Source organism: Mustela putorius, unplaced genomic scaffold, assembly GCF_011764305.1.
Source record: "Mustela putorius furo isolate JIRA1106 unplaced genomic scaffold, ASM1176430v1.1 tig00003834_pilon_pilon_pilon, whole genome shotgun sequence".
Lineage (NCBI taxonomy): Eukaryota > Metazoa > Chordata > Mammalia > Carnivora > Mustelidae > Mustela > Mustela putorius.
In genome coordinates, this window is record NW_025421987.1 from 24,431,208 (window position 1) to 24,452,301 (window position 21,094).

The window sequence follows — 21,094 nt, forward strand, 5'->3', positions numbered from 1 at the left end:
TATAATTACAGAAGAGTCAGACTACAAGTGTGTAATAAGGGTAATTAGTACCTTACTTGAGTTAATTGATTAAAACTGTGATATTTGGTCCTAACATAATTGGAACTCTGTCCTCTGTGAAGGTCACACCTGTTTTCTTCTACATATAAGGTAAGGAAACTAATAAAGATGTACTGAAGCCTCAAGAAATTAATAATTGCAGTGGGAGACTTACTGAATTATATACATGTACTATCAGTCACAGATATTTAAGTACATTACTGTTGCATTATGAATGTGGAAGTAGTGCTTTGAAAACATTTAAAACATTTTGCCTAGTAGAGGTCTTTCTTTACCTGCTTTAAATTACCAGATAAAAATTTGTCCCAGAAGGATGCCTGGGTGGCTCAGTTGGTTAGGCAGCTGCCTTCGGCTTGGGTCATGATCCCAGTGTCCAGGGATCAAGTCCCACATCAGGCTCCTTGCTCAGCAGGGAGCCTACTTCTCCCTCTGCCTCTGCCTGCCATTCCGTTTGTCTGTGCTCACTCTCTCTCCCTCTCTCTGACAAATAAATAAAATCTTAAAAAAAAAAAAAATTGTCCCAGAGTGTCTATTTCCATAGAAATAAGGAAAAAATTCACATAGCAGCAGTGCACCAAAATTCAACTGGCTTCCTGTTGATCTAAGGTTTAGAGTGTAGAATATGGTGGGCTTACCATGTTACATTATTGCATTTCCCTAACACATTTCTCAGAATGAAAGTGCTTCCTTAGTAAATAGTTTATTTAGCAAAGTTCCCCTAGGATGCCAACATATGACCCAAGGTGGGGATGTTGAATATCCTATCTTTTAATTCATCAAGACTGGAAGCTTAAGGCCAAAAGAATGGTTTCTGGGGAGTTTCCATCCTGTGTGATGTCCTTTCATTATCTGACTTCATTCACACTGCCACCTTTGGACTTGGTCTCTTATTCCCTGTGTCTGAGGGTAACTAGTATATTTGAGCCAACTTTATTTAGAGCATCCTGCTTAAGAGGGATGGTTTTGGTGCAGGCTGACCCAGCTTCTCCACATCTGCGGTAACTTTGTAAAATTCAGATCATAATTGGACTGTGTGTGTGTGTGTGTCTGTTTTGGGGTGCTGAAACCCGGGAATAATTGGATTTTCTTAAAGGGTTCTTCTGGTTATTACCTTAGATAATACAATGGCCCAGAAAGCATTTAGCATACTGCTTGACATACACTAAGCTCTCAATAAATATTAACTATTATCCTTAGAGGCAAGTCCTAGATTTAATATTTTATTGGAAAACTTTGGGTATATATTCCAGGCCCAGGGGATAAAGTTCTTTGTTACCCAATTTTTGAATACCTACATAGTGATTAAACATGCATGGTCTCTTCCCTTGAATTAGTGTAAAGGTCCACAAAGTATAAAGGCAAAGAAACATTACCACAGCTGCCCAGGCCCTCAGCTTCACCTGGGTTTTTCAAGACCTCCCAGAGCAGGCATTTGGCACTTAACCATAGCTCAAATGGTATGTGTGATTACTGCAGCATTGGCTAGGTTGTTGTGAGAGCCTTGCAGGGCTGTACCTTGCCTTCCTGCTCGGGGTCCTCTGCCTCCCCCAGCATAGCTAGGACACAGTGGTTCCTGAATGAAACTCAGCAAGTCCAGAACGCCGCACCACCCCTTGCCATGTGGCATTCAGTAGATGAAGCTATTACCTTTTCCTCTTCCAGAAGGGCATTTTTCAAAAAAGTAGAATAGAGATTATTGTACAACTTAACCTACGTGTTCAGTGGTCTAAGGCCTATCAACAGAAAAATACCAATTCACACTTACTGGCTAAAGGGAGAAGGAGTGAAAGTGTGTAAACTAGATCCCCTTACTCCTTGCTGCTAAGCTTGCCTTCTATGAAACCTGATTTCCAGGTTAACAAGTCCTTCTAAATGGCTGTTTCTCCATCCTAGCCTGCAGTGTACATCAGGATAAAGAACCGGGCCCAGGATGAGTATCTGACAGTCACTGGCAATATTGCTGACACAAGGGCCACCTCCGTGTGCGTTTCTCCCTACAGCGGGAAGACAACTCAGATCTGGCACTACTGCCGAGGACTCTTTAAATCCAAGGTAAGCAGGCACCCTGCGGACTCTGCACCCCATCTTTTGGCCTTCGATTTTTTTGGGGGGGGGGCCAGAATCTTGCCTAATCAAATGGCATTATAAAATAATGCAACTTCCTAGAAACACTGTTGCATGATTGTATCAATACTGCCATGTAAGGGTACCTGGGTGGCTCAGTCTTTAAGAGTCTGCCTTCATCTCAGTTCATGATTCCAGGGTCCTGAGATCAAGGCTCACGTCAGGCTCCCTGCTCTGGCGGGAAGCCTGCTTCTCCCTCTCTTACTCCCCCTGCTTGTGTTCCCTCTCTCACTGCATCTCTCTCTGTCAAATAAATAAATAAAATTAAAAAAAAAAAAAAAAAAACCTGCCATATTACTAAAGCTTTTAACTGAGAATGTTAGAAAATTCATCTAGAAAATTCAATTTCTGTTTCAAAGTAAAAACTAAGGTTATCACATATTATGGCTCTGCCTAAATGACGCTTTAAAACCAGTGACAACTAACTGGATCCAACAGGCCATTGTGCTCTTTCTTGTGACACATTCCTTTCTCTGTGGTCCAGATAAAGTCAGCTGTTTGTGATTCTAAACATCTTGAAACTTTCAGTTTCACACTACCTAGTGAAGTAGTAGTATAGAAGTTACTAAAAAGCTTAGAAAATAAAGTTTACATTTCTTTATGACGCCTCCATTACATCTGATGTTCTGGGGAAGAGAACACCAATGGACTTTCTCCTTTTGTCTCATCAACACAAATGAAAAGCACTTCAAAGCAATTATTATATGCTATCTGGCACATCATCCAATGCTTTTATATGAAAACCACACTCAGGGATGGCTGCATGGCTCAGTTAGGCATCTGACTCTTGATTTCAGCTCAGGTCTTGAACTCAGGGTTGTGAGTTTAAGCCCCATTGGGTGTGGAGCCTGCTTAAAAAAAAAGAGAAACCAAGGTCCACCTGATACATTTATGCTAACAGAGACTTAATATTTAATTGTAATTCAGCAAACCTTCATTTACCATCTGTTGCCAGATGCACCTCTACTTCCGTGGGTTTGTGTCTGTACCATCTCCTTCCTGTAGCCCTAAAGACAACTTAAGCAGTTGGTGAAATTGTAACTATGCTGGATAGTCTTCTCTTTTAGATCAGAGCATGTAAAGGGACCCAGTTCACTTGACTGGAGCTAACACAGTACCACCAATCTTCTTCCTAACCTTTAGGCCAGTGACACATGCCTTGATGTGATTGGAGGCCGGGACACCCCCGGGGCTAAAGTGGCTCTGTGGACCGAACACGGACAGTTCCGGCAAAAGTGGAGGCTAAACAGAAATGGCACCATCAGCTCCTATCTCAGCGATCAACTTGTCCTGGATGTTAAAGGTGGGCCTTTGAAGAAACCCAAAATTTTGTGCCCCTGGGTAGAATTTTAAATTCCAAAACTCCTCCTCCTGGGTAAAAGAAATCCTGATGCACAAAAGAAATACTAATTCATTTCTACTTACTCTGGAAAAAAGATACGCTATTTTAACAAACAAAACAATCAGTGACTTGGATCAAGCAGGAAAAGCCTAAGGACAAAATCTGAGGTTTTGTTCATTAGGACAGTTGTAAAATTCTCATTTGGTACATGATCTTTGAGAACAATTCTAAAATTAAAGCTTCATCAGCCACAAAATGTCTCATTTCTTAGAAATCTCTTTTTGCCATGAATTGCTGTAGTCCTTAAAAGCCCTTACTTAAAATTGATGGTAGGTATCATTTAAACTTGGTTTGGAATTGAGCAAGGTCTGGGCTGTTGCTTTAATTGGCTTAGTCACAGCCACTGTCCTTGTGGAAACAGAAACAGTGCCTGACATTCAGGGCGAGCTCTGCTCTCTCCATGCACTTTGCTCCAGCATTGCATTGTTGGGCACACGGCTTTGCAGGTAACGGTTTTACCTCTTAGTTTTTCAATTTGAATCATACTATGGTTTGATTTGAGGTTAATCATAGCTAAGCTTATTTAAACTCAGCTTCCCACTTCAGGCTGCTTTGGAAATGAAGTCTTAATCCACCACACAGTGGGCTGAATACTGTTGAGCTTCTGTGTGAACAAATAATCTTTTCTTTTGGAATTCCCATTTTAGGAGGAAATTATTATGACAAGACTCATGTAATTGTAAATCAACCCCTGGAGGGAGAAGAAACACAGAAATGGGACATTGAAATATTGTGAGAATCTGTACCATCTCTAGAAAGAACAAAGAAGGAATCTCACATCCCTCAGAAAGGAATTTACTTATCCTCATGGTCCTACATCACTAAGCAGAATGATGTTTTCTTCCAGCTTCTAAGACCATTGCTCTTAACCATGGAAACACTCAAGTATTCTTACCAGTTGTGTAGTGTCCTATGAAAAGCATGTTCTGATTTCTGTGAAAGGTGCTAGTCCTGCTTGGTCTCCAGTGTGTGATGAGCAAGTTCCCTCAAGTGTGTGTATTCTCACCTACCTACCAGACACAAGTCCTATTCCTGACTGTCATTGTAGGACACTGGTGACTGTCAGCCTGTATTAGTTATTAATATCCTAGGAGATGGTATGTGAGTGCTAATAAGCACAGGGAAACCAATTCCTTTAGGTCAAGTCATCCTTTTGCAAGAAGATGAATTTTTTTTAGCAATGCCTAAAAACATATTTATTAATAAAGCTTCCTATTAAGCTGCTGTATTAGATAAGCCTTAAAGGTTCTTCTCTACTGAGGCTTTTATAACTGAAGCACCGTTAAGTATTCGTACTTGTAACTGACCCCAGGGAAGGACCTCAGCTTTGTTCAGGAAAAAGGTTTGAATACTGGTATATTTTCTATGGCCAAACTAAAATAGCACAAATAAGTTGTGACCATCCTTGCTCTCTTTAGTAATAGATGCCCTTCGGGTGACAAGACTAACCAGTGGTCACCTGTCCTGGTGCTGAGACCTCACCCTAGATTTTGCCTCATCCTGCCCTCAAGGAGTTGTTTAGTCCCATTGTTCTTTGTCTGCCTGAAGTAGTAAAGGGAAATTCCAAAATGTTTAAATTAAAGCCAAGCAGTATTTGAGCCTTGACTATACCATTTTACTTAATGGCTGAAAATTCAGTTTTTCGTTTCCATTTTTAAGCAAAATCAGGTAGGATATCAAGTAATCATTACCACCTTTAAAAATTATACAGTTCTTAAGTTTAAAACCAACTCAGGAGGGAAAAATACTTAAGTTGAGACAGCTGTTCCCTTTGTCCCAAACTTTTACCAAAAAGCAGAAAACTGCTCTATTTTTATATAGAAAGATTAAATACTCCAGTGATATTTTTAAATATCAGCCTATGAGCACTTTAGAATGTACAATAACAGTGAATTGTTTAAATGCAAAGACCCACTATTTTGAGCATTTTTTATAGAGACTTGGTCTTTCCATGTAAATACTGAATATTTTTCCTTCAATCTCAGGCTTTGTCATCTTTGAAGCAGCATCTATAAAATTCACATATGCCCACAGATGTGAGTCCTTTCATTAGTGTGACAGTATTTAATAAAACTTATGTTATCAGGGTAACTTTATTTTAATGGGGGGGAGGGGTTGTGTATACATGAAGGTATGTATATTTTCATTGTATAAAACCAATTTAAAATTTTTCTTTGTGTTAATTGTTTAAAAGATTTTTGTAGGGCCAATGAGGCTCTTTAAAGAAGTTGTTTCTTCCAAAGAACAACGACAAAGCCAGGTAACGACCTTTAACTTTCAATGATACATTTATTGGAGTTGTGCCTTTTCTACCACACTGGAATAAATGAGTTTGCCAGAAGTATGGTTTTATTACCTTTTTTTTGTATGCCTAACTCCCTGAAATAGGTACGGCTCATGTTATTAGAAACACAGGTGAGGAAAATCGTTGTAAGACCAGGTCAGTCCCAGTCGACTGACTCAAAGCACCACATCAATCATTGCTCTTCTTTGCACATGTGTGTATCTGTGAGACGGTACACCCTGCATTCTGGGAAGGCACTAGACTACCTGGATTAGGCATTCTGTCCAGAGGGATACCACCAGGTTTTCCTTTTCCTCATCTGTGGTAAGTTTCAGGTCCTTGACACAAATAGCTGAGTGGTCCCAAATTTGCTTCAGTGCATCCATATGTGATAAAGGGAAGCGAAGTCCATGGGACTGAAAAACAATAAACTAGTCAGATGAAAAATATTAAAGTGGTATTTTCATAAAAACTTGTACAGTTCTCAGCATTTTTGGTACCCTTACAACTAGACAATGTATAGAATTTGCCACATAAAAACTCAGACTTCACAAAAGGTCTCTGAGTTTATATCCTAAGAAATTAGTCATTTAAAATGCTTCATATTTATATTACACATTTCCTACCAGGCTACCGGGTCCCAGCTTATATCTTTTTTTTTTTTTAATATTTTATTTATTTATTTGACAGGTAGAGATCACAAGTAGGAAGCGAGGCAGGCAGAGAGAAAGGAGGAAGCAGGCTCCCCGCTGAGCAGAGGGCCAGATATGGGGCTCGATCCCATGACCCTGGGATCATGACCTGAGCTGAAAGCAGAGGCTTTAACCCACTGAGCCACCCAGGTGCCCCCCAGCTTATATCTTTTAAAGGTGGTATATGTGTATGTATATCACAGAACTGTCTGACTTAATCATCCCTTGCAAGGGCTCTGTCAATTGAGTGAAACATTAAGCCCACACTGCAGTCACAAGAAAGCACATCCCCCATAAATTAAAGGTAACACATTCTTCCCAGCCATCACCAAATCACAGGAAAGACATTTTAGGTTGGAACAGACCTCTGTTTCCTCATTTCCCATCATGTGTGTCTCTCTCCTATTCTTCAAGGAATGATAGATGTAAACCATCTTTTTCTGAGTTTCATCCTTAAATAAAAGGTAAGAGTTGTCAACAACACAGTATGGAGGAGGTCAACCCAAGGAGGGTTCTCCAAAACAAAATTCAACACCAAGAATCTTTTTGGCACAAAGTTAGAATATATATATATATATACACAAACTATATACCTCAGATTACTATTTGTATATAGCAAATAGGCAGTGGTCCTTTTTTAAGATGAAACAGTATGGCTTAATGAAAAAGCAACTACTTACATATCAGCTTATCAATGAAACATTCAAGTTTCATTTAATCCAGCCAACACCTTTTTTATATCCATATATGATATTCCCAGTTATAAGCTGGCAATTTATGAACACCACAGAATGAATGCTACCTCTTCAGAAGGGGATCTATAAAAACTTCCAATTACTGTAGACTCCCGTCCATCCATCTTACACAGCGACCAGAACCTCAGTCCTTGTCACCTCTTAGATAAGCGTTACTAGGACTTTTTTTTTTTAAGAATACAAGAGAGTTTTGAGGTTTTCTATATATACTATAAACCAGTCCTGTCCAGGTGTGACCCTGATGGCTGTGACAGTCTGGTTATGCACACATCTAGCTCCCTCACTCCCAGTCACTCCTGGAGTACCTCCCAAGATGGCTGGCCAAGAGGAAGAAGGTGAAGCCATAGCTCGAGGTCCTTAGGATTATGGAGGGAGCTTTAGTAATAAACATGGAAGCTGTAACCCAGATCAAGTGAAGCCCAGGAATTTATTATTTCTGAAAGTTTTCCAATCGAGTCTAGGATCAGTATGCCAGTTTTAGGAACCATGGGGCTAGGTGGCAAGGTTATGGATATAAATTTCCTTCTCCATGTCTAGAAGACAGAACATCAACAAAACCGTACATAATGACAGACTGGGCAAGGTACAGGATGGGAGAGTGCGTGAGGGAGGTGCGTGAACAAGGAAGGTCTGCAGTTGTCTGAGCAAGTGCAGTGTGGCCTGAACCAGAAGGCAGAGACCAGGCAGCCAACACTGCATGGGGGAAATGAAGGCGGGATCTGTGGGCATGCGGGCCCACCACCAATGCCCAATAGGCAGGCATCCTTGGCATAGTGAGATCTGGGTACCCTCTGATGGAAAGTGAGGGCACTACTTTAGGAGGACAGACGGCTGCCAAGCGGGTCTGAAAAGGCAGGGGCCGTCTGTTAGTTTGATAACCTGAGGTCTGTGATGGAAATGTCCTGGGAGGAGAGAAGACCTCCTCCCCTCTGGATACTCACAGATTGATCCTGATCCGGCCCTACTGTGAGGATGGTGTGGTCTTTGAACTGCAATCTCACTGTGCTGTCCAACCTTGGTAACTGTCCACCTAGAAAACCCAGAGGAGGAAAGCCAGCCTTCACTAGAAAACCCAGGCTCAAATTTATGTGCAGTGAATCCAACTGTGGGGTACCCTCCAACTCTAGTATTGGCTTACCCCATATTTATAATGATACTGAAGTACAGTTTACAACCTTATGGAGCTCATTCTTACAGATCTAAACCAGGCCACAGAAGCAGAGTAGCTGTACCTTCTGCACCCTACACTGGCTTCCCCAGGTTCCAGCCTCCGTCTGCCATTTGCTCTGTGTGTCAAGCCCAGCAGTACAACAAATGAGTCCATACCACACCACCTCACCAAGGACTAGTTGTGTAATCCTAGAAACTTAACCCATCCATGGAGGTCAAGCACTGTGTTATGAAAGCCACCTAATTAAGCTCACAGAAAAAAAAGTCTTTTCCAAGTTGGATTTAACTTCATACAAAAGTTACCCACTAAAAAGAGACCAGACTTATGGGGTCATCTGGTTGAAGAAGGAGTCTTGAGGGAACATAGTGTTACAGACTCTAGTGGCTAAGATCAGAATTCTGGTAAGATACTCTGTGCTATAAGCTGATACTCATAAAACTTTTACTAAAGATTAAAATACACATGTTGGTAAAAATCTACTTTGAACAGGTACAAAAACACATCCTAAACTTCCCCGAAAGATGAAATTATAAAGTGGAATTAATTATTATAAAATTATAAAGTGGAATCAATGTTAAAGGTGACCTTACAGATTTTCTTATTTTAGTGGGTCTCAACCATGAGAAAGGAAACTTTTATAAACCTTAGTAAAAATAATCATCTCAACTCTACAGAGAAGGAGAAAAGCAGCAGGAGAGCTGGCCTGGCACTCACAGCCCTGTCTCAGTGTTCTCCTGCTGAACACAGACCATTCCACAGAACACCAACATTCAACAAGGCTACTCTGAAAGGGCGAAGCAAAAGCATGTCCGAACTCCGGCGGAAGCAAGCTGATCTCCTCCCTTACTAGCTGCCACCTCAGCCTCATTTCATCCCTCCTGCCTACACAAGACCAAACAGACTCCTTATTTTCTGACAGCGTCCATCCAAGAACAAAGCCCTGCTTTCTCAACCCTCCTGAAAAATCACCTAACTCAAGCTATAAATATAAATCCCTCCAAAAATCTTACACTGAGATGCCCCACAATTCCCAGCAGTGTGTGGTCTTCCCTGTTGTAACAAGTCCTAAATCCGTCTGTCCCACTGCAGGAGTGTTGTACTGATGGCCTGCTATCACCACCTATCCAGAAGGGTTAGGTCATTTGCAGCCTAAACTGGTCACAAAATAGTCACTTGGAACTCTGGGAATGTGAGTGACAACCTTGGGTATTCTTACATTTCACCCATCTTTGAGATAATCTTGCTGGGATTATTTTAGTGTTCAAGTTCTTAAAGCTTCCTGAAGATGGTGAATACCAGAGTGCCCATAAATACACATATTTCTCACCCACAATCACAGGGCTCTTTCTCCCCATCACGCTGGGATGCAGGTTCTTTACAAAAAGACTTGTGAGATGCAGGATCCCTAAAGCAACAGCATGTCTCATCCAAACATAACATGCCTAGATAGATCTAGGTCCACCTTAATTCTAAAATGCTGCTCACTTTCCACCTGTCCAAAGAGGAGCCCGTCCAGGAAAGCCTTGAAATACCGCACCTGGTGTTGAAAGCTCCGCTGGGTCTCCCATGTGGTAAGGGGGGAGTCTGTTCATAACAAAATCCTTCTTCATGTCAGCTGAAAGCAGCTCTTTGGTGCCCTCCAGCCGGTCGGCAAGAGTCCTCAGAAAGCCACTTAACCTTCTCCTCGCAACAGCCGTGGCGTCCACCTGCTGGAAGGAGAAGTGAGTCCTGGCCCGACCTCCAGCAGGGCTTCCCGCGCATGTCCTGGTCTCCAGAGCAGCCCTTGGAGCAGCACCAGCCAGCACAGCCAGTGGGGCTCCTGCACAGGTCTCGCTCCTGTGGACTGAAGCTAGGGCTCTCCCAGTCACGGGACTCAGATTCAGCCACTCCCTCAGCCAGCGTTCCCACCCTGCCCTCTAGCGCCCCCGCGCAGTCTACACAACAGTCTCAGCCCTTCAGCTCCCACATAACGTGCACAGCGCGACGGTCTCTGCAAACCATACATCGACGCAGGAGATGAGCTTGACTCCAGTGGGAAGAAGGATCCTGGAGTCCAGAGGAGGCAGGCCACAGCGTTTGCTGGCCTGGGCTGCCACTGCCCACCCACCGACCCAAGTCTTTACTCCTTACCAGGAGCAGCTGCCGGGGTATGCCAGCCCGGAACTCCAGATCTTCCTTGGCAGTGTCGAATACAAGCCCCGAAAGGGTGTCCAAAAGGAAATCTCCCCACGAACTGCAACACGCACCCAGAAAGAAAACAGTGAACACCCACGGAATCTACATAAAACACTGATTACTAGTAAATCCCAAAGCTACAAACTACATTCTGACTCCCCAGGCACAGTGAGTTCCATTAATTAGACATTACACAGCACAAAAAAACTTGAAGGCCTTCATCAATCACACTGCTTCTCCCCCTCCCCTTTCCCAGACACTCATGTGGAAAGTTAGAAGGTGGGAAGCTAGGCTTTAATTCACGACTTCTCTCTTAAAAGATACCACACAATCCTATACAGGTGTAAGTAGGAAGTTCAAGGGCCCAATTTATTTTTAATGTTTTCAGTTGTAACACAAATGTCTTTGAGAGGAGCTCTGTAGGAAATTTTTAACAATCATAGGACCTAAAATATAGTTTATGTTAAAAAAAATTCCAAAAGAAATACATTTAGGGTAACAGCAAAATCCCTGGACTGTTACACATTATCTGAACTGTGAGACGTTACATTTTCCTTTTTCCCTTATAAAAGAGGGGCACTCTTCCTCAGTGAAATACCCAACATCAATTAATTTCAAAACAGTCAATATGCAACTTGTTAAACTCTAGCAGGGCTAGAAGGGTAGAATCCGGTGGCCAAAAATAACATCTAGGGATGAGCATCAGTGTTCAATCACCTGAATTTGCCTGGGCCATTTACGGTTGGCGCACTCCTAAATGTGTGCCACTGCAGAGACACTCTGTGGGGTTGCTCTCTTTAAATATTTCTAGCTGTTTGAAATCTTCCCTCAGTATCACCAGATTTCAAATAGCTGGCTATGCACAAAAATGGGAATTCACAGTATGACTTTTGCTTCTCACTCAGTAAGCAAAATTAACACTTTTATGCTTCCTTCCAAAAAAGTGTCAGAAGACAAAAGTCACATCAGTGACACTTTCCCTAAGATGTCTACCATTTGGTGTCCTCACACTCTGCAACTTAATGTTACACCCAGCCTCACATCTGACTGAATGAGCTGCCTCCTGGAGATCTTTTACCAGCACAAAAAGAAGCTCTTCTTTCACGGGGTCCTAGGTGAAATGGTGCGACAGTTGCTCGTGAAGAGGGGTCATTGCAGTTAAACTGAGCTCTGTGCTCTTGTTAAGAGTCAGAATGGCTCTTGGGCCAAAATTTGAGATTAATATCTCTTGAGGGGTTCACTTTGGCAAAACAGACAAATTAATCTGCTGCTGTCCCAGATCTCAGACACTCCCAGCAACTGACCCTTGAGAGGGTTTAAGGAAAGGCCCCAATCCTCACCGTGCCAGTGTCAGGGGACCAGGCCCACGGCACAGGGACAGCTCTGGGGAGCAATGGTTCCTGAGTTCTAGTTTGTCCCATTCTAGCTCCAGCACCACTGATAAAGGCACAGGTCAGCGTCTGACCTGAGACTCCTCAATTATGGTGCCTGTCCACCTCCCCCGCTGACCAGAGAAGGCACGTGTGGGGCCCAGGGGCAGCCCACCAGATCTTTGCTCTTAGGATTGGAAAACAGTTTAGCAGAAGTAGAAGCTTTTAGATTCAGGGAGATAAAGGAGGTCAGATAAGTAAGGGATGACGGCTTATGGAGGAGTCCATGGTATGAGTGAACAGGAGATGAGGAAGGAAAACAAGCGCATGAAAAGCCACTGACTAGAAAACTAGTTGGGAGGCATCAAGTGAATGCAAAAGACAGAGAATCCCAGATGGGGGAGTAGCTCAGTCACATTAACGGCAGGACACCAGAAGCTACACAGATACCCACAGGGCCAAACTGGCTGCTAAGGCCCGAGCTGCTTGACACCCACTGTGAACTCCTGGTTCCAGCCTCCCTGGGGCTGGCCCCTCTCCGGTTCTTACGATCCCACTCCCCCAATTTTTCCTGCTCTTCTTGAGCCTGCCGCGATGACCTTCTGTTCCTGGCTATGCCTAGTGACAGTGAGAAGAGCATGTTTCATAAAGGAAGCATAACACAAGCTTTGGCCTACTGTGGGCAGGGACTACACTAACTATAGGCCAGGCTCCAGCTAGTTGCTTTGGTCAGCCTCGTAAACACATGGGTTCATGTCACCCAGAAAAGCCAGATGAGGAAGAAGTCATGCTCACTTGTTTTGCAAGTCATGGCTCTGAAGGTAGGAGGGGGCCTGCTGTCCACTGGGACGGGGATGCCTCTCCTCCCCTGACCATCTGACCCACCTCTGCTTTCTCATCCTTTAATACTCACTCAGCCTCGGTGTCATTTCTGAAGCCTTCCCTGTGCTCCTCAGGAGTCTCCTCTGCACACCCATGACGGAGTTATCCCACTGCTAACTATTTCCCAGTCCGTGTCCCCTCTCACCACCACTTCCAGAGTGCAAGCTCTTTCCAAGCGCCTTCCGTCCCAGGCCGCATTCCCAGCAACTGCACAGGGTCTGGTGCCTGCAAGCCGCAGGGCGGCGACGACTGGCAGGTGCGAGGAAGGCGGTGGCTGGCCGGAAACAGCTCACAGGGAGGCTGCTGCCGCCCAGGTCCTGTGAGGCGGCACTCACCGAAATGGAACACGGTTTTAATTAGAACTATGTTCAGCACATGTGCTTTTAGGTCTCACTGTTCCAGACTTCCTTTCCTACTCAATTTCATGAACTTTATAAAAAGTGGAACCCTTAAAAGAGATCTGGAGGTTTCAGTGAATACAGACTTTCTGTGTGGGGTGATGAAAATGTTTTGAAAACAGTGGTGATGGTTGCACAACAGTGTGAATATAATTAATGTCACCAAATTGTACAGTTAAAAATGTTTAAAGTGGCATATTCTATGTTATAAATATTTAACTGCAATAAGAAAATGTTAGAGAGGCCACAAGCCCAGCCTGGCTTCACTAACACAGCACCACAGCTCTGGTTCTTTCTTCCCGAACTCTGGGAGCCTCATGGGGCAACATCCAATGTTCTATACAGTTAGGCTCAGGATGTTCCCAGGAGGAACCCCAGATGGACCTGCAGCATGGGCAGGACTCTATAAAGGAACTGGAAGTTAGCAAGGGAGCCTGAAGGAAACCCCTGAGGTTGGATAAACAGGACAGCAGTGGCCAACCCCCTCATTCCCTTTTGCATGTGGCTGCCATGGGCCACAACTTGAGCCTCCCTGGGATGGACGGCTGGGAGGAGAGAGTTTACTTGTGCTGGTAGGTGCTGATGGTCACGTGAGTGGAGTGGGCCAGCCCTGGAGGAGTGTCCGCCTGATGAATGGTCCCTCTGGGAAAGTACAGGAAATCACCTGGCTGAAGGAAATTAAAAAAAAGAGAGAGAGAGAAGGGAGTTAGTAAGGAGAGTGTCTTTTCAATCCTCCATGTCTTAAAGAGACAAAAATGGGCTCTGGGTTTCAGTCTTCCATTCTAGAAACCTACTTTGTGATTCCTGAGGTGGTCTGTGTGCTGGGCTCCTGGGGTCCCAATAGTCTAGCTTCACCATGCCTATGAGCCTGTCACTGTGAACCCCAAACCTGGAGAGGGTTTCAGTATCCACTTTGTTTACTCACAAGCTAAGAGCAGGTACATTGAAACTGTCCTGCCCCAATCCAGGGATCAAGCAGGTGACACGGTGGGAAGCCTGCACCCTCCCCTGTCTCTACCCTTCAAGTGGTGAACAGTAGGAGCCTTAGAGTCAAACAAACATTGCCATTTACAGGCTAGTGACCCCAAGAAATTACTGAACCCCCCTAAGCCTCAGCTCCTTCACCTGTAAAACAGAGGCACTGGCCCAACAATCACAGACATATTTTCAGGATTAAAGGAGATGCCACTTCCAGACTTCCTGGAGCCATAACGGCAGGAGGTTGTTCTGTAATTACTCTACCTGCCACCGCCCCCCCCCCACCATTAAGTTGGTGAGCTCTTCTAGGCATGGTCAAGGTCCTTTATGTATTCCCCAGAGCCTAAGCCACCAAAGCATCAGGTATACAACAGAGGCTCAATGAATGTTTAACCCTTCACTTGAACCTAAAAACTAGATGTGAGGGAAGATTAGTCACTCTCTAGGGCAGGTGAACTTCTACTCTGTCCCAGGTCTCGCCCAAGCCAGGGGCAGAAGTATCCTTCCTAAATCACTCCAGAGGCTATACCCTCACTAATCCCACCTGGATAAAAAAAAAACCCAAAACTGCCACAACAGGAAGCAGTCAGCTCACTGATGAGGAGTATGGGCCCTGCAGAGGCAGCTCAAGATACAGCAAATTTAAACAAAAACAAAACAAAACAAAACAAAACTTTTCTTAATGTTAAGATTTTCCTTAAAGCAAGAAATAATACACAATGAAACATATTCGCGAGCGCTATCTTGGTGGCTCACGCACCCTGAATGACACCAAGCTGACAGGGAAATTACTCCTTCAAACAAATGCTTTACTCACAATTACACCTATCACTCACTGACTGTCTCTGCACCACCCCTCTAAATGGGACCTTCATTTGTGCATTTATTCATACCACAAACATCTGATTAACTAATCCCCACCCTCTTCCCATGACAGGCACCATGCTAGGCACTGGGGATACAGCGGTAAACAAAACCAGGCCTGCCTTTTGGTAGTTCATTCAAGACAAAGAGCAAACATGAGGAGAAGGAAGAGTCAACGGATACCATAAAAACATTCTAGTGGAGCAAGGCAGATAGAGCAGTAAATAAATAAGGTCCAGTGGTGGTAAATGCAGTGAAAATGAAAGAAGCAAAAGGAGAGGAATGAAGCAAACGGGAGTGGGGGGGGGGGCAGGGTGTGCCTGGGGTAATGGGTGCCATTTTTATTCAGGATGGGCACGGATACCTCACTCTGCTACAATGGCATTTCAGTTGAGACTTTAGGAAATGAGCAAGCCAGCATGGGACTACCTGGGCAGAAAAGATTCCAGAGAGAGGGAAGAGCAGCACAAAGGTCCTGAGGTTGAAAATGTGCTTGGCACGTTTGAAAAGCACTGGTCAACGTGGTAGGAGAGTAGTGAGGGTGGAAATGATGGCAGATGAAGTGAGAAGGCAGCAGAGGGGCCAGATGACAGGGCATTCTGGGCTGTTTTAAGGATTTCGGCTTTTATTCTAGATTTAAAAGAAAGGGCAAAGGGTTCAATGGCTCTCAAAAGTAGGTCTGGGCAAAGGGTTCAATGGAACTGGAAAGGATCATATGGTTGCTACGTCAGAAAAGTCTACAATGGGGATACCAAATAGGAGGCTTTTGTATAGATCCACATCCAAGGGTTTTATCCTGAACAAGCAGGAAAATGGAGAGCCAGTTACAGGAAAGGAGGCTAGGGAGAGGATGGGAAATGGGAGTTTGCTTTGCAGAATATTAAACTGGCAATACCTTTTACCTTTTTAGTGAATATATTAAGTAGGTAGCTGGATATAAGTCTAGAGTTTAGATATGTAGGCTAGAGACAGAACATAGCACAGAAAATATGACAGTCTAGAGGGAATTTAAAACCATGGGAGTAGGTATGGATTGAGGAAAGAGGTCCAGGAAATAAGCCCTGGCACCCTAACATTCAGAGACACAAAGACTGAGGGCAAAAGAGCAAAGAGACTGAGAATGAAACATATTCGTGAGCGCTTACAACCTACAAGGTAACTATTATGATCTCCTTTTCAAAAAAGGAGAAACTAAGACTGAGAAAAGAGAATGAAGAAGAACAGCCAGTAGGTGGGCAAGAGAAGAGAGGGTGGGATCCTGGAGCCCAGTGAAGAAGGCAGGAATGACCCACTGTGTCCAGCAAGGCTGACAGGGGGCTGCTGGATGCAGACTCGGAGGTAAGCACTGTTCTGGTCTTGACGACATGGAGGCCCCCAGTAACCTTGGGGAGAATGGTTCTGGAGGAATGGAGGAAAGCCTGGTGGGAGAAGTGCCCGAGAGCACGAGAGAAGACCAGGAATGGTGACAGGGTCCCTACTGTCTATGTCCTAACCCCGGGCACCTATAAATATTTAGGGCACACGGACAAGGCCAATGAAGGCTGCTGGCAGGGAAATTATTCCAGATTATCCAGGCAGGTACTTAAAAGTGGAAGAGGGTACAGCAAGAGAGAACCAGAGATGGCAGTGGGAAAAAGGCTGGCTTTGCAGATGGAGGAGGGGCCATGAGCCAAGGAATGCAGGCGGCCTCTGGAAGCTGGAAAAAGCATGGAAATGAATTTTCCCCTAGAGCCCCTGGAAGGAATCAGTCCTGCCAACACATGATTTCAGCCAAGTGAAACCAAATCCCTTTTGTACTGCTGAATTGCACAACTATAAGTTAATAAATCTGTGTTGTTTTAAGCCACTGAATTTGTGAGAATTTGTGGGAATTTGATAAGCAGCAATAAATATGTTGACATAGAGCCATCTCTTCCAAGGAATTTCATTACAAAGAGGCACTGAAACATATTTTTTAATTCTTACAACCTACAAGGTAACTATTATGATCTCCTTTTCAAAAAAGGAGAAACTAAGACTGAGATAAATAAGATGCCCAAGAACACACAGCTCTTAAGTAACAGCAGCTGAATTCAAACCTAGGTGTGTCAGATCCCCAAACCAGAGTGGTGTTTCCATTGTAGGAGGGGTCTTCATCCTGAGACCCTGGGTTTGGTGACCCTCACTGTGGCCTTCATGCCCTCCCCACCCAGAGTGACTCAGCTTCTCTGTTTCATACACGGGGCATTTACACAAGATTTCATTTGAAGAGCATCACTGATTTAAACCCCATATGTATACAGACATGCAACTTGAATAAAAACCCATGGTACACAATGCTTATTTCTCCTCCCAGGGACTTGGGGCTGCTCTTAATGAACTGAAACAGGATGGGTATGATTAATGGGCATCACCACACCTCCTCCCAGTCTCCCACCACTGCCTCCCAGAACCCACACCATCTATATCTGAAGACCACTAGGAAGACCAACCTTCTTGGGCATAGCAAGTAGCCAGTCATCAGGCTAGGTAACTCAGCGCTGGCCTTAGACACCATGGACAGCTTAGTCTATAGCCTAAAAATAATCAACCAAGAGCCTATTAAACATGCTTCACCAAGAGAGAGGGTTGGTGAACTCTTTCTGTAAAGGGCTCCAGTAAATAGTTGTGGTTTGCAGGTCACGTGATCTCCATGGCAACCAGCCAACCCTGCAGGTGCGTTGTGAATGCAGCCCTAGATGGCAAATAAGAAAGGGATATGGCTGTGTTCCAGTAAACTTGATTTTCGAAAAAAAGGCAACAGGGCATATTTTTGGCCCATGGGCCATCGTTTGCTGACTGCTGACCAAGAACTTAAAAAAAAAAAAAGTTACCTTTAATTGTATTTATTCAAATCTCCTGTACTATAAACATACATCTACAAAAGGAGATTATTTCTCCCAGTCACAGGCAAACAGGAAAAGCTTTTGAAATCAAGGAAGGACCATAAATCATTGAGTAATAACTAATTACAAGTTCAAGTCACAAGAAATGCAACAATAATAACTATATGCAAGTCTATCAGGTTGGTAGAATTTTTGGAATGATTTGAGCTGTTTTATCTTAATTCAACATAAAGTTGAGTCCAGAGAGTCTAGTGTACTATTAGGAGGAAAGTGGGTCATGCTAGAATTTCACCAACAAAAAAAACTAAGGGGTTCCTGGCTGTGCTCTGCCTAAGTAAGCTATAACCAGGTCCCGTGGGCTGGCTTAGATTTGGTGAAGCCGCCCAAGGCCAAACCTCCCACTTCTACTCTGGAGAAGTTGGTGGTCAGCCAATTCACAATCCATTCCTGTGGAACTTGGATTATATTTGGAGATGCGTTGTTTAGAAAATGAACTTAACGTTTCCTCAGTCGTTCTACAGGTACAAACACCAAGTCTCCTTTAGATGCTGCATGTGTTGGGTGCCTGGGTGGCTCAGTGGGTTAAGCCTCTGCCTTCGACTCGGATCATGATCTCGGAGTCCTGGGATTGAGTCCCACATTGGGCTCTGCTCTGCAGAGAGCCTGCTTCCTCCTCTCTCTCTCTCTACCTGCCTCTCTGACTACTTGTGATCTCTCTGTCAAATAAATAAATAAAATCTTAAAAAAAAAAAAAAAAGCTGCACATGCTAACGAGCGAGAGCCAGCTCGACCCCACACTCTTGCATATATTCCCATGGGGACCACTGAACACACACTAAAACCCAAACGGAAACCTGTGTCAGGAGCAGCAGCCAGGACGGAAGTCGTGTACCTTCAACGTGAACTCATGGGTCGGCCTCCCAATCCTGTCCTCGGACTCCACGCTGTACTCCCGGGCCAGGGGCACAGTCGGACGGTAGAGACGCCAGTGTTTCTCTCCTTCCAGCTGCAGGATGAAGACCTACAGAGAGCCACAGGGCCCAGGAGTGTCAGTGAGCTTCCTGACAACTCACGTGGCAGAGTGGTGCTAGAGCATTAGCCTTCCACAGGCTCAGATGGATTACAAGTTTCAGATAAAAAATAAAAATGAGGGATTAGTGAGGCATTTCACTCTACACTTAAAAGTTGCCACCGCCGGTTTCCACTTTTAAAAACAGGTGACCATGAGCCCCGATACTGGAAGGATATTCATTCTCTTCACTGTAATAAAGCCTCACTGGGCTCTTTATATCCCCCTATCTCCTGCCTTTAAATCTTCCATCAGACAGCTGAAAGCCCATAATCTCCGATGGAAAAGTCAAGCTTCATATATTCCTCAGGGTCTAAAATCCTGAATATCATCCTTGGCAGACAGGAAAACTTCAAGTTTTTTATTCTTCACTCAGCCAAAGGTATCTCAAAGCTCTGCTTAAAATATTAACAACAAAACCAAAAAATTTTAGGCAATGTATTGGTATGAAAGTGCTTTCAAATGGGCGAAAAGGGGCTTTTTACTAATAACTCTGTGTTCATAACCTGTCTTAGCATAAAAGGAAAGCAACAGACTCCCTAGGCCAAAGAGTTAACTTGTTTGGCAGCCACATGACAGTGAACCAACACTTGTCAAGGGGCCAGACCTTAAGTGAAACCATGACCTCCGTTCAAGCTGCCCCGAGATTTTCACAAATGGAAAAAATTATCTATTTTTGGCAGCTCCAGAAAAAGAACAGAATGAAAGCAGATGTAAGGATTACTTGTGACCTCACTTTACTAAAACCCTTACATTGTGAAATCAGAGAAAAAGCCAATCACGCTTTTCTATAGACAGGTTCAATAAATACCTGTTCATAGGAGTGTGTAGGAACCACCTCTCCCCTTTGAGAAGGAGCAGGAAACTAGTTTGGTGGAATTGATCTGACACAACATCTAGGTGAGGTCAAGATCTCTGGGGCCACACAGCAAGAAGGACAGGGAGCTGAACTGAATCCCAACATCTAACTCAGTCACAAGCAGTGACTCCTTCCCTGAGCAGAACAATTTTCTTCCTCTTACCTCCACATCATCATAATGGGGTGGGAGGCCCTGGGATCCTGCAGGCGTTATGTACACATTCGAGCCAACCAAGGAGCCAAAGTAGCATTCTAGCTTCTCCTGGATCCTCCAAAGCTCATCCTTAAAAAGAAAGGAAGGAAGAAAGGTGGGAGAAGAGGTGAAAAATATGTCAGAAACAAGAGCAAGAACATGTTCTTATTCACTTAGCAAGTCTTTACTGCACAGCTATCATGTTCCAGATGCCTGAGAATTCAGCAGTGAAAGAGCCAATAGCTCTGCGCTCAAGAGGCTTCCATCCTGAAGATGGTGGAGGAGTAGGAGATCTAAATTTCATCGGGTCCCAGGAATCATCTAGATAGTTATCAAACCATTCCGAACACCTAAAACTCAATAGGAGATCGAAGAAAAGAATAGCAGCAATTCTAGGAACAGAAAAGCAACCACTTTCTGGAAAGTAGGATGTGCGGAGAAGTGAATCCAAGGCAATGTACAGGAAAATAGTCCATGGGGGGAGGGGCCGACTCCCAGTAAGCGGTAGAGCAGTGCAGCACAAAAACATAACTTTTAGAAGTCTACTCCACTGAGGGATATTGCTCCGGGGGGTGGAGGGGGCCCTCATGGGGACAGTGTGGTCTCAGGACCCTCAGGGTCACAGAAAGACTGGGGGTACCTGAATGTGGCAGAGCCCCCAGGTATTAGAGTAGGGAAGCCAGCTGCAGAGACGGAACCAAGGAGTGGGCTCTCACCTCAGGGTTGCCATAAACCATGATTTCTGGCACTGCTGGGCCACAGCTCTTTGAGCAAGGACCCCACAAGTGGTAGATCCCAGGAGACTCCTTCCTTCCCCCTCTGGGAGGAGCAATGCGGAAGCGTGTTGTAGGAATCTGCTGGGTTTGGAGACTCCAAATGGGGTTGCGTGCCAGAGACAGAAACACTTGGTCACAGGCTGGGAGAGCACAGAGTGCAACCGGAGACCAGGGAGAC

The 21,094-nt window shown here is 44.3% G+C and overlaps 2 protein-coding genes across 4 annotated transcripts in view; one reads left to right on the top strand and one right to left on the bottom strand.

Annotated features, from left to right (window-relative positions):
- CRYBG3 (crystallin beta-gamma domain containing 3) overlaps positions 1–5,927 on the top strand; it is a 110,567-nt gene extending 104,640 nt beyond the window's left edge. For both annotated transcript variants that reach the window (XM_004772999.3, XM_013046117.2), the window contains 3 exons: positions 1,954–2,112; positions 3,328–3,487; positions 4,234–5,927. In XM_004772999.3, coding sequence (XP_004773056.1) covers positions 1,954–2,112; positions 3,328–3,487; positions 4,234–4,322 — 408 coding nt within the window. In that variant the 3' untranslated portion in view covers positions 4,323–5,927. The remainder of the gene's footprint in view (positions 1–1,953; positions 2,113–3,327; positions 3,488–4,233) is intronic.
- The window catches only part of RIOX2 (ribosomal oxygenase 2), a 32,991-nt gene continuing 17,744 nt past the window's right edge, over positions 5,848–21,094 (bottom strand). The window contains exons 3-10 of one of the 2 annotated variants that reach the window (XM_045088248.1): positions 20,111–20,230; positions 18,912–19,040; positions 13,878–13,981; positions 10,619–10,721; positions 10,026–10,197; positions 8,259–8,347; positions 6,928–7,014; positions 5,848–6,286 (exon numbers count right to left, since the gene is read on the bottom strand). In XM_045088248.1, the coding sequence (XP_044944183.1) occupies positions 6,128–6,286; positions 6,928–7,014; positions 8,259–8,347; positions 10,026–10,197; positions 10,619–10,721; positions 13,878–13,981; positions 18,912–19,040; positions 20,111–20,230 (963 nt within the window). In that variant the 3' untranslated portion in view covers positions 5,848–6,127. The remainder of the gene's footprint in view (positions 6,287–6,927; positions 7,015–8,258; positions 8,348–10,025; positions 10,198–10,618; positions 10,722–13,877; positions 13,982–18,911; positions 19,041–20,110; positions 20,231–21,094) is intronic. The other variant, XM_045088250.1, reaches the window with a different exon arrangement.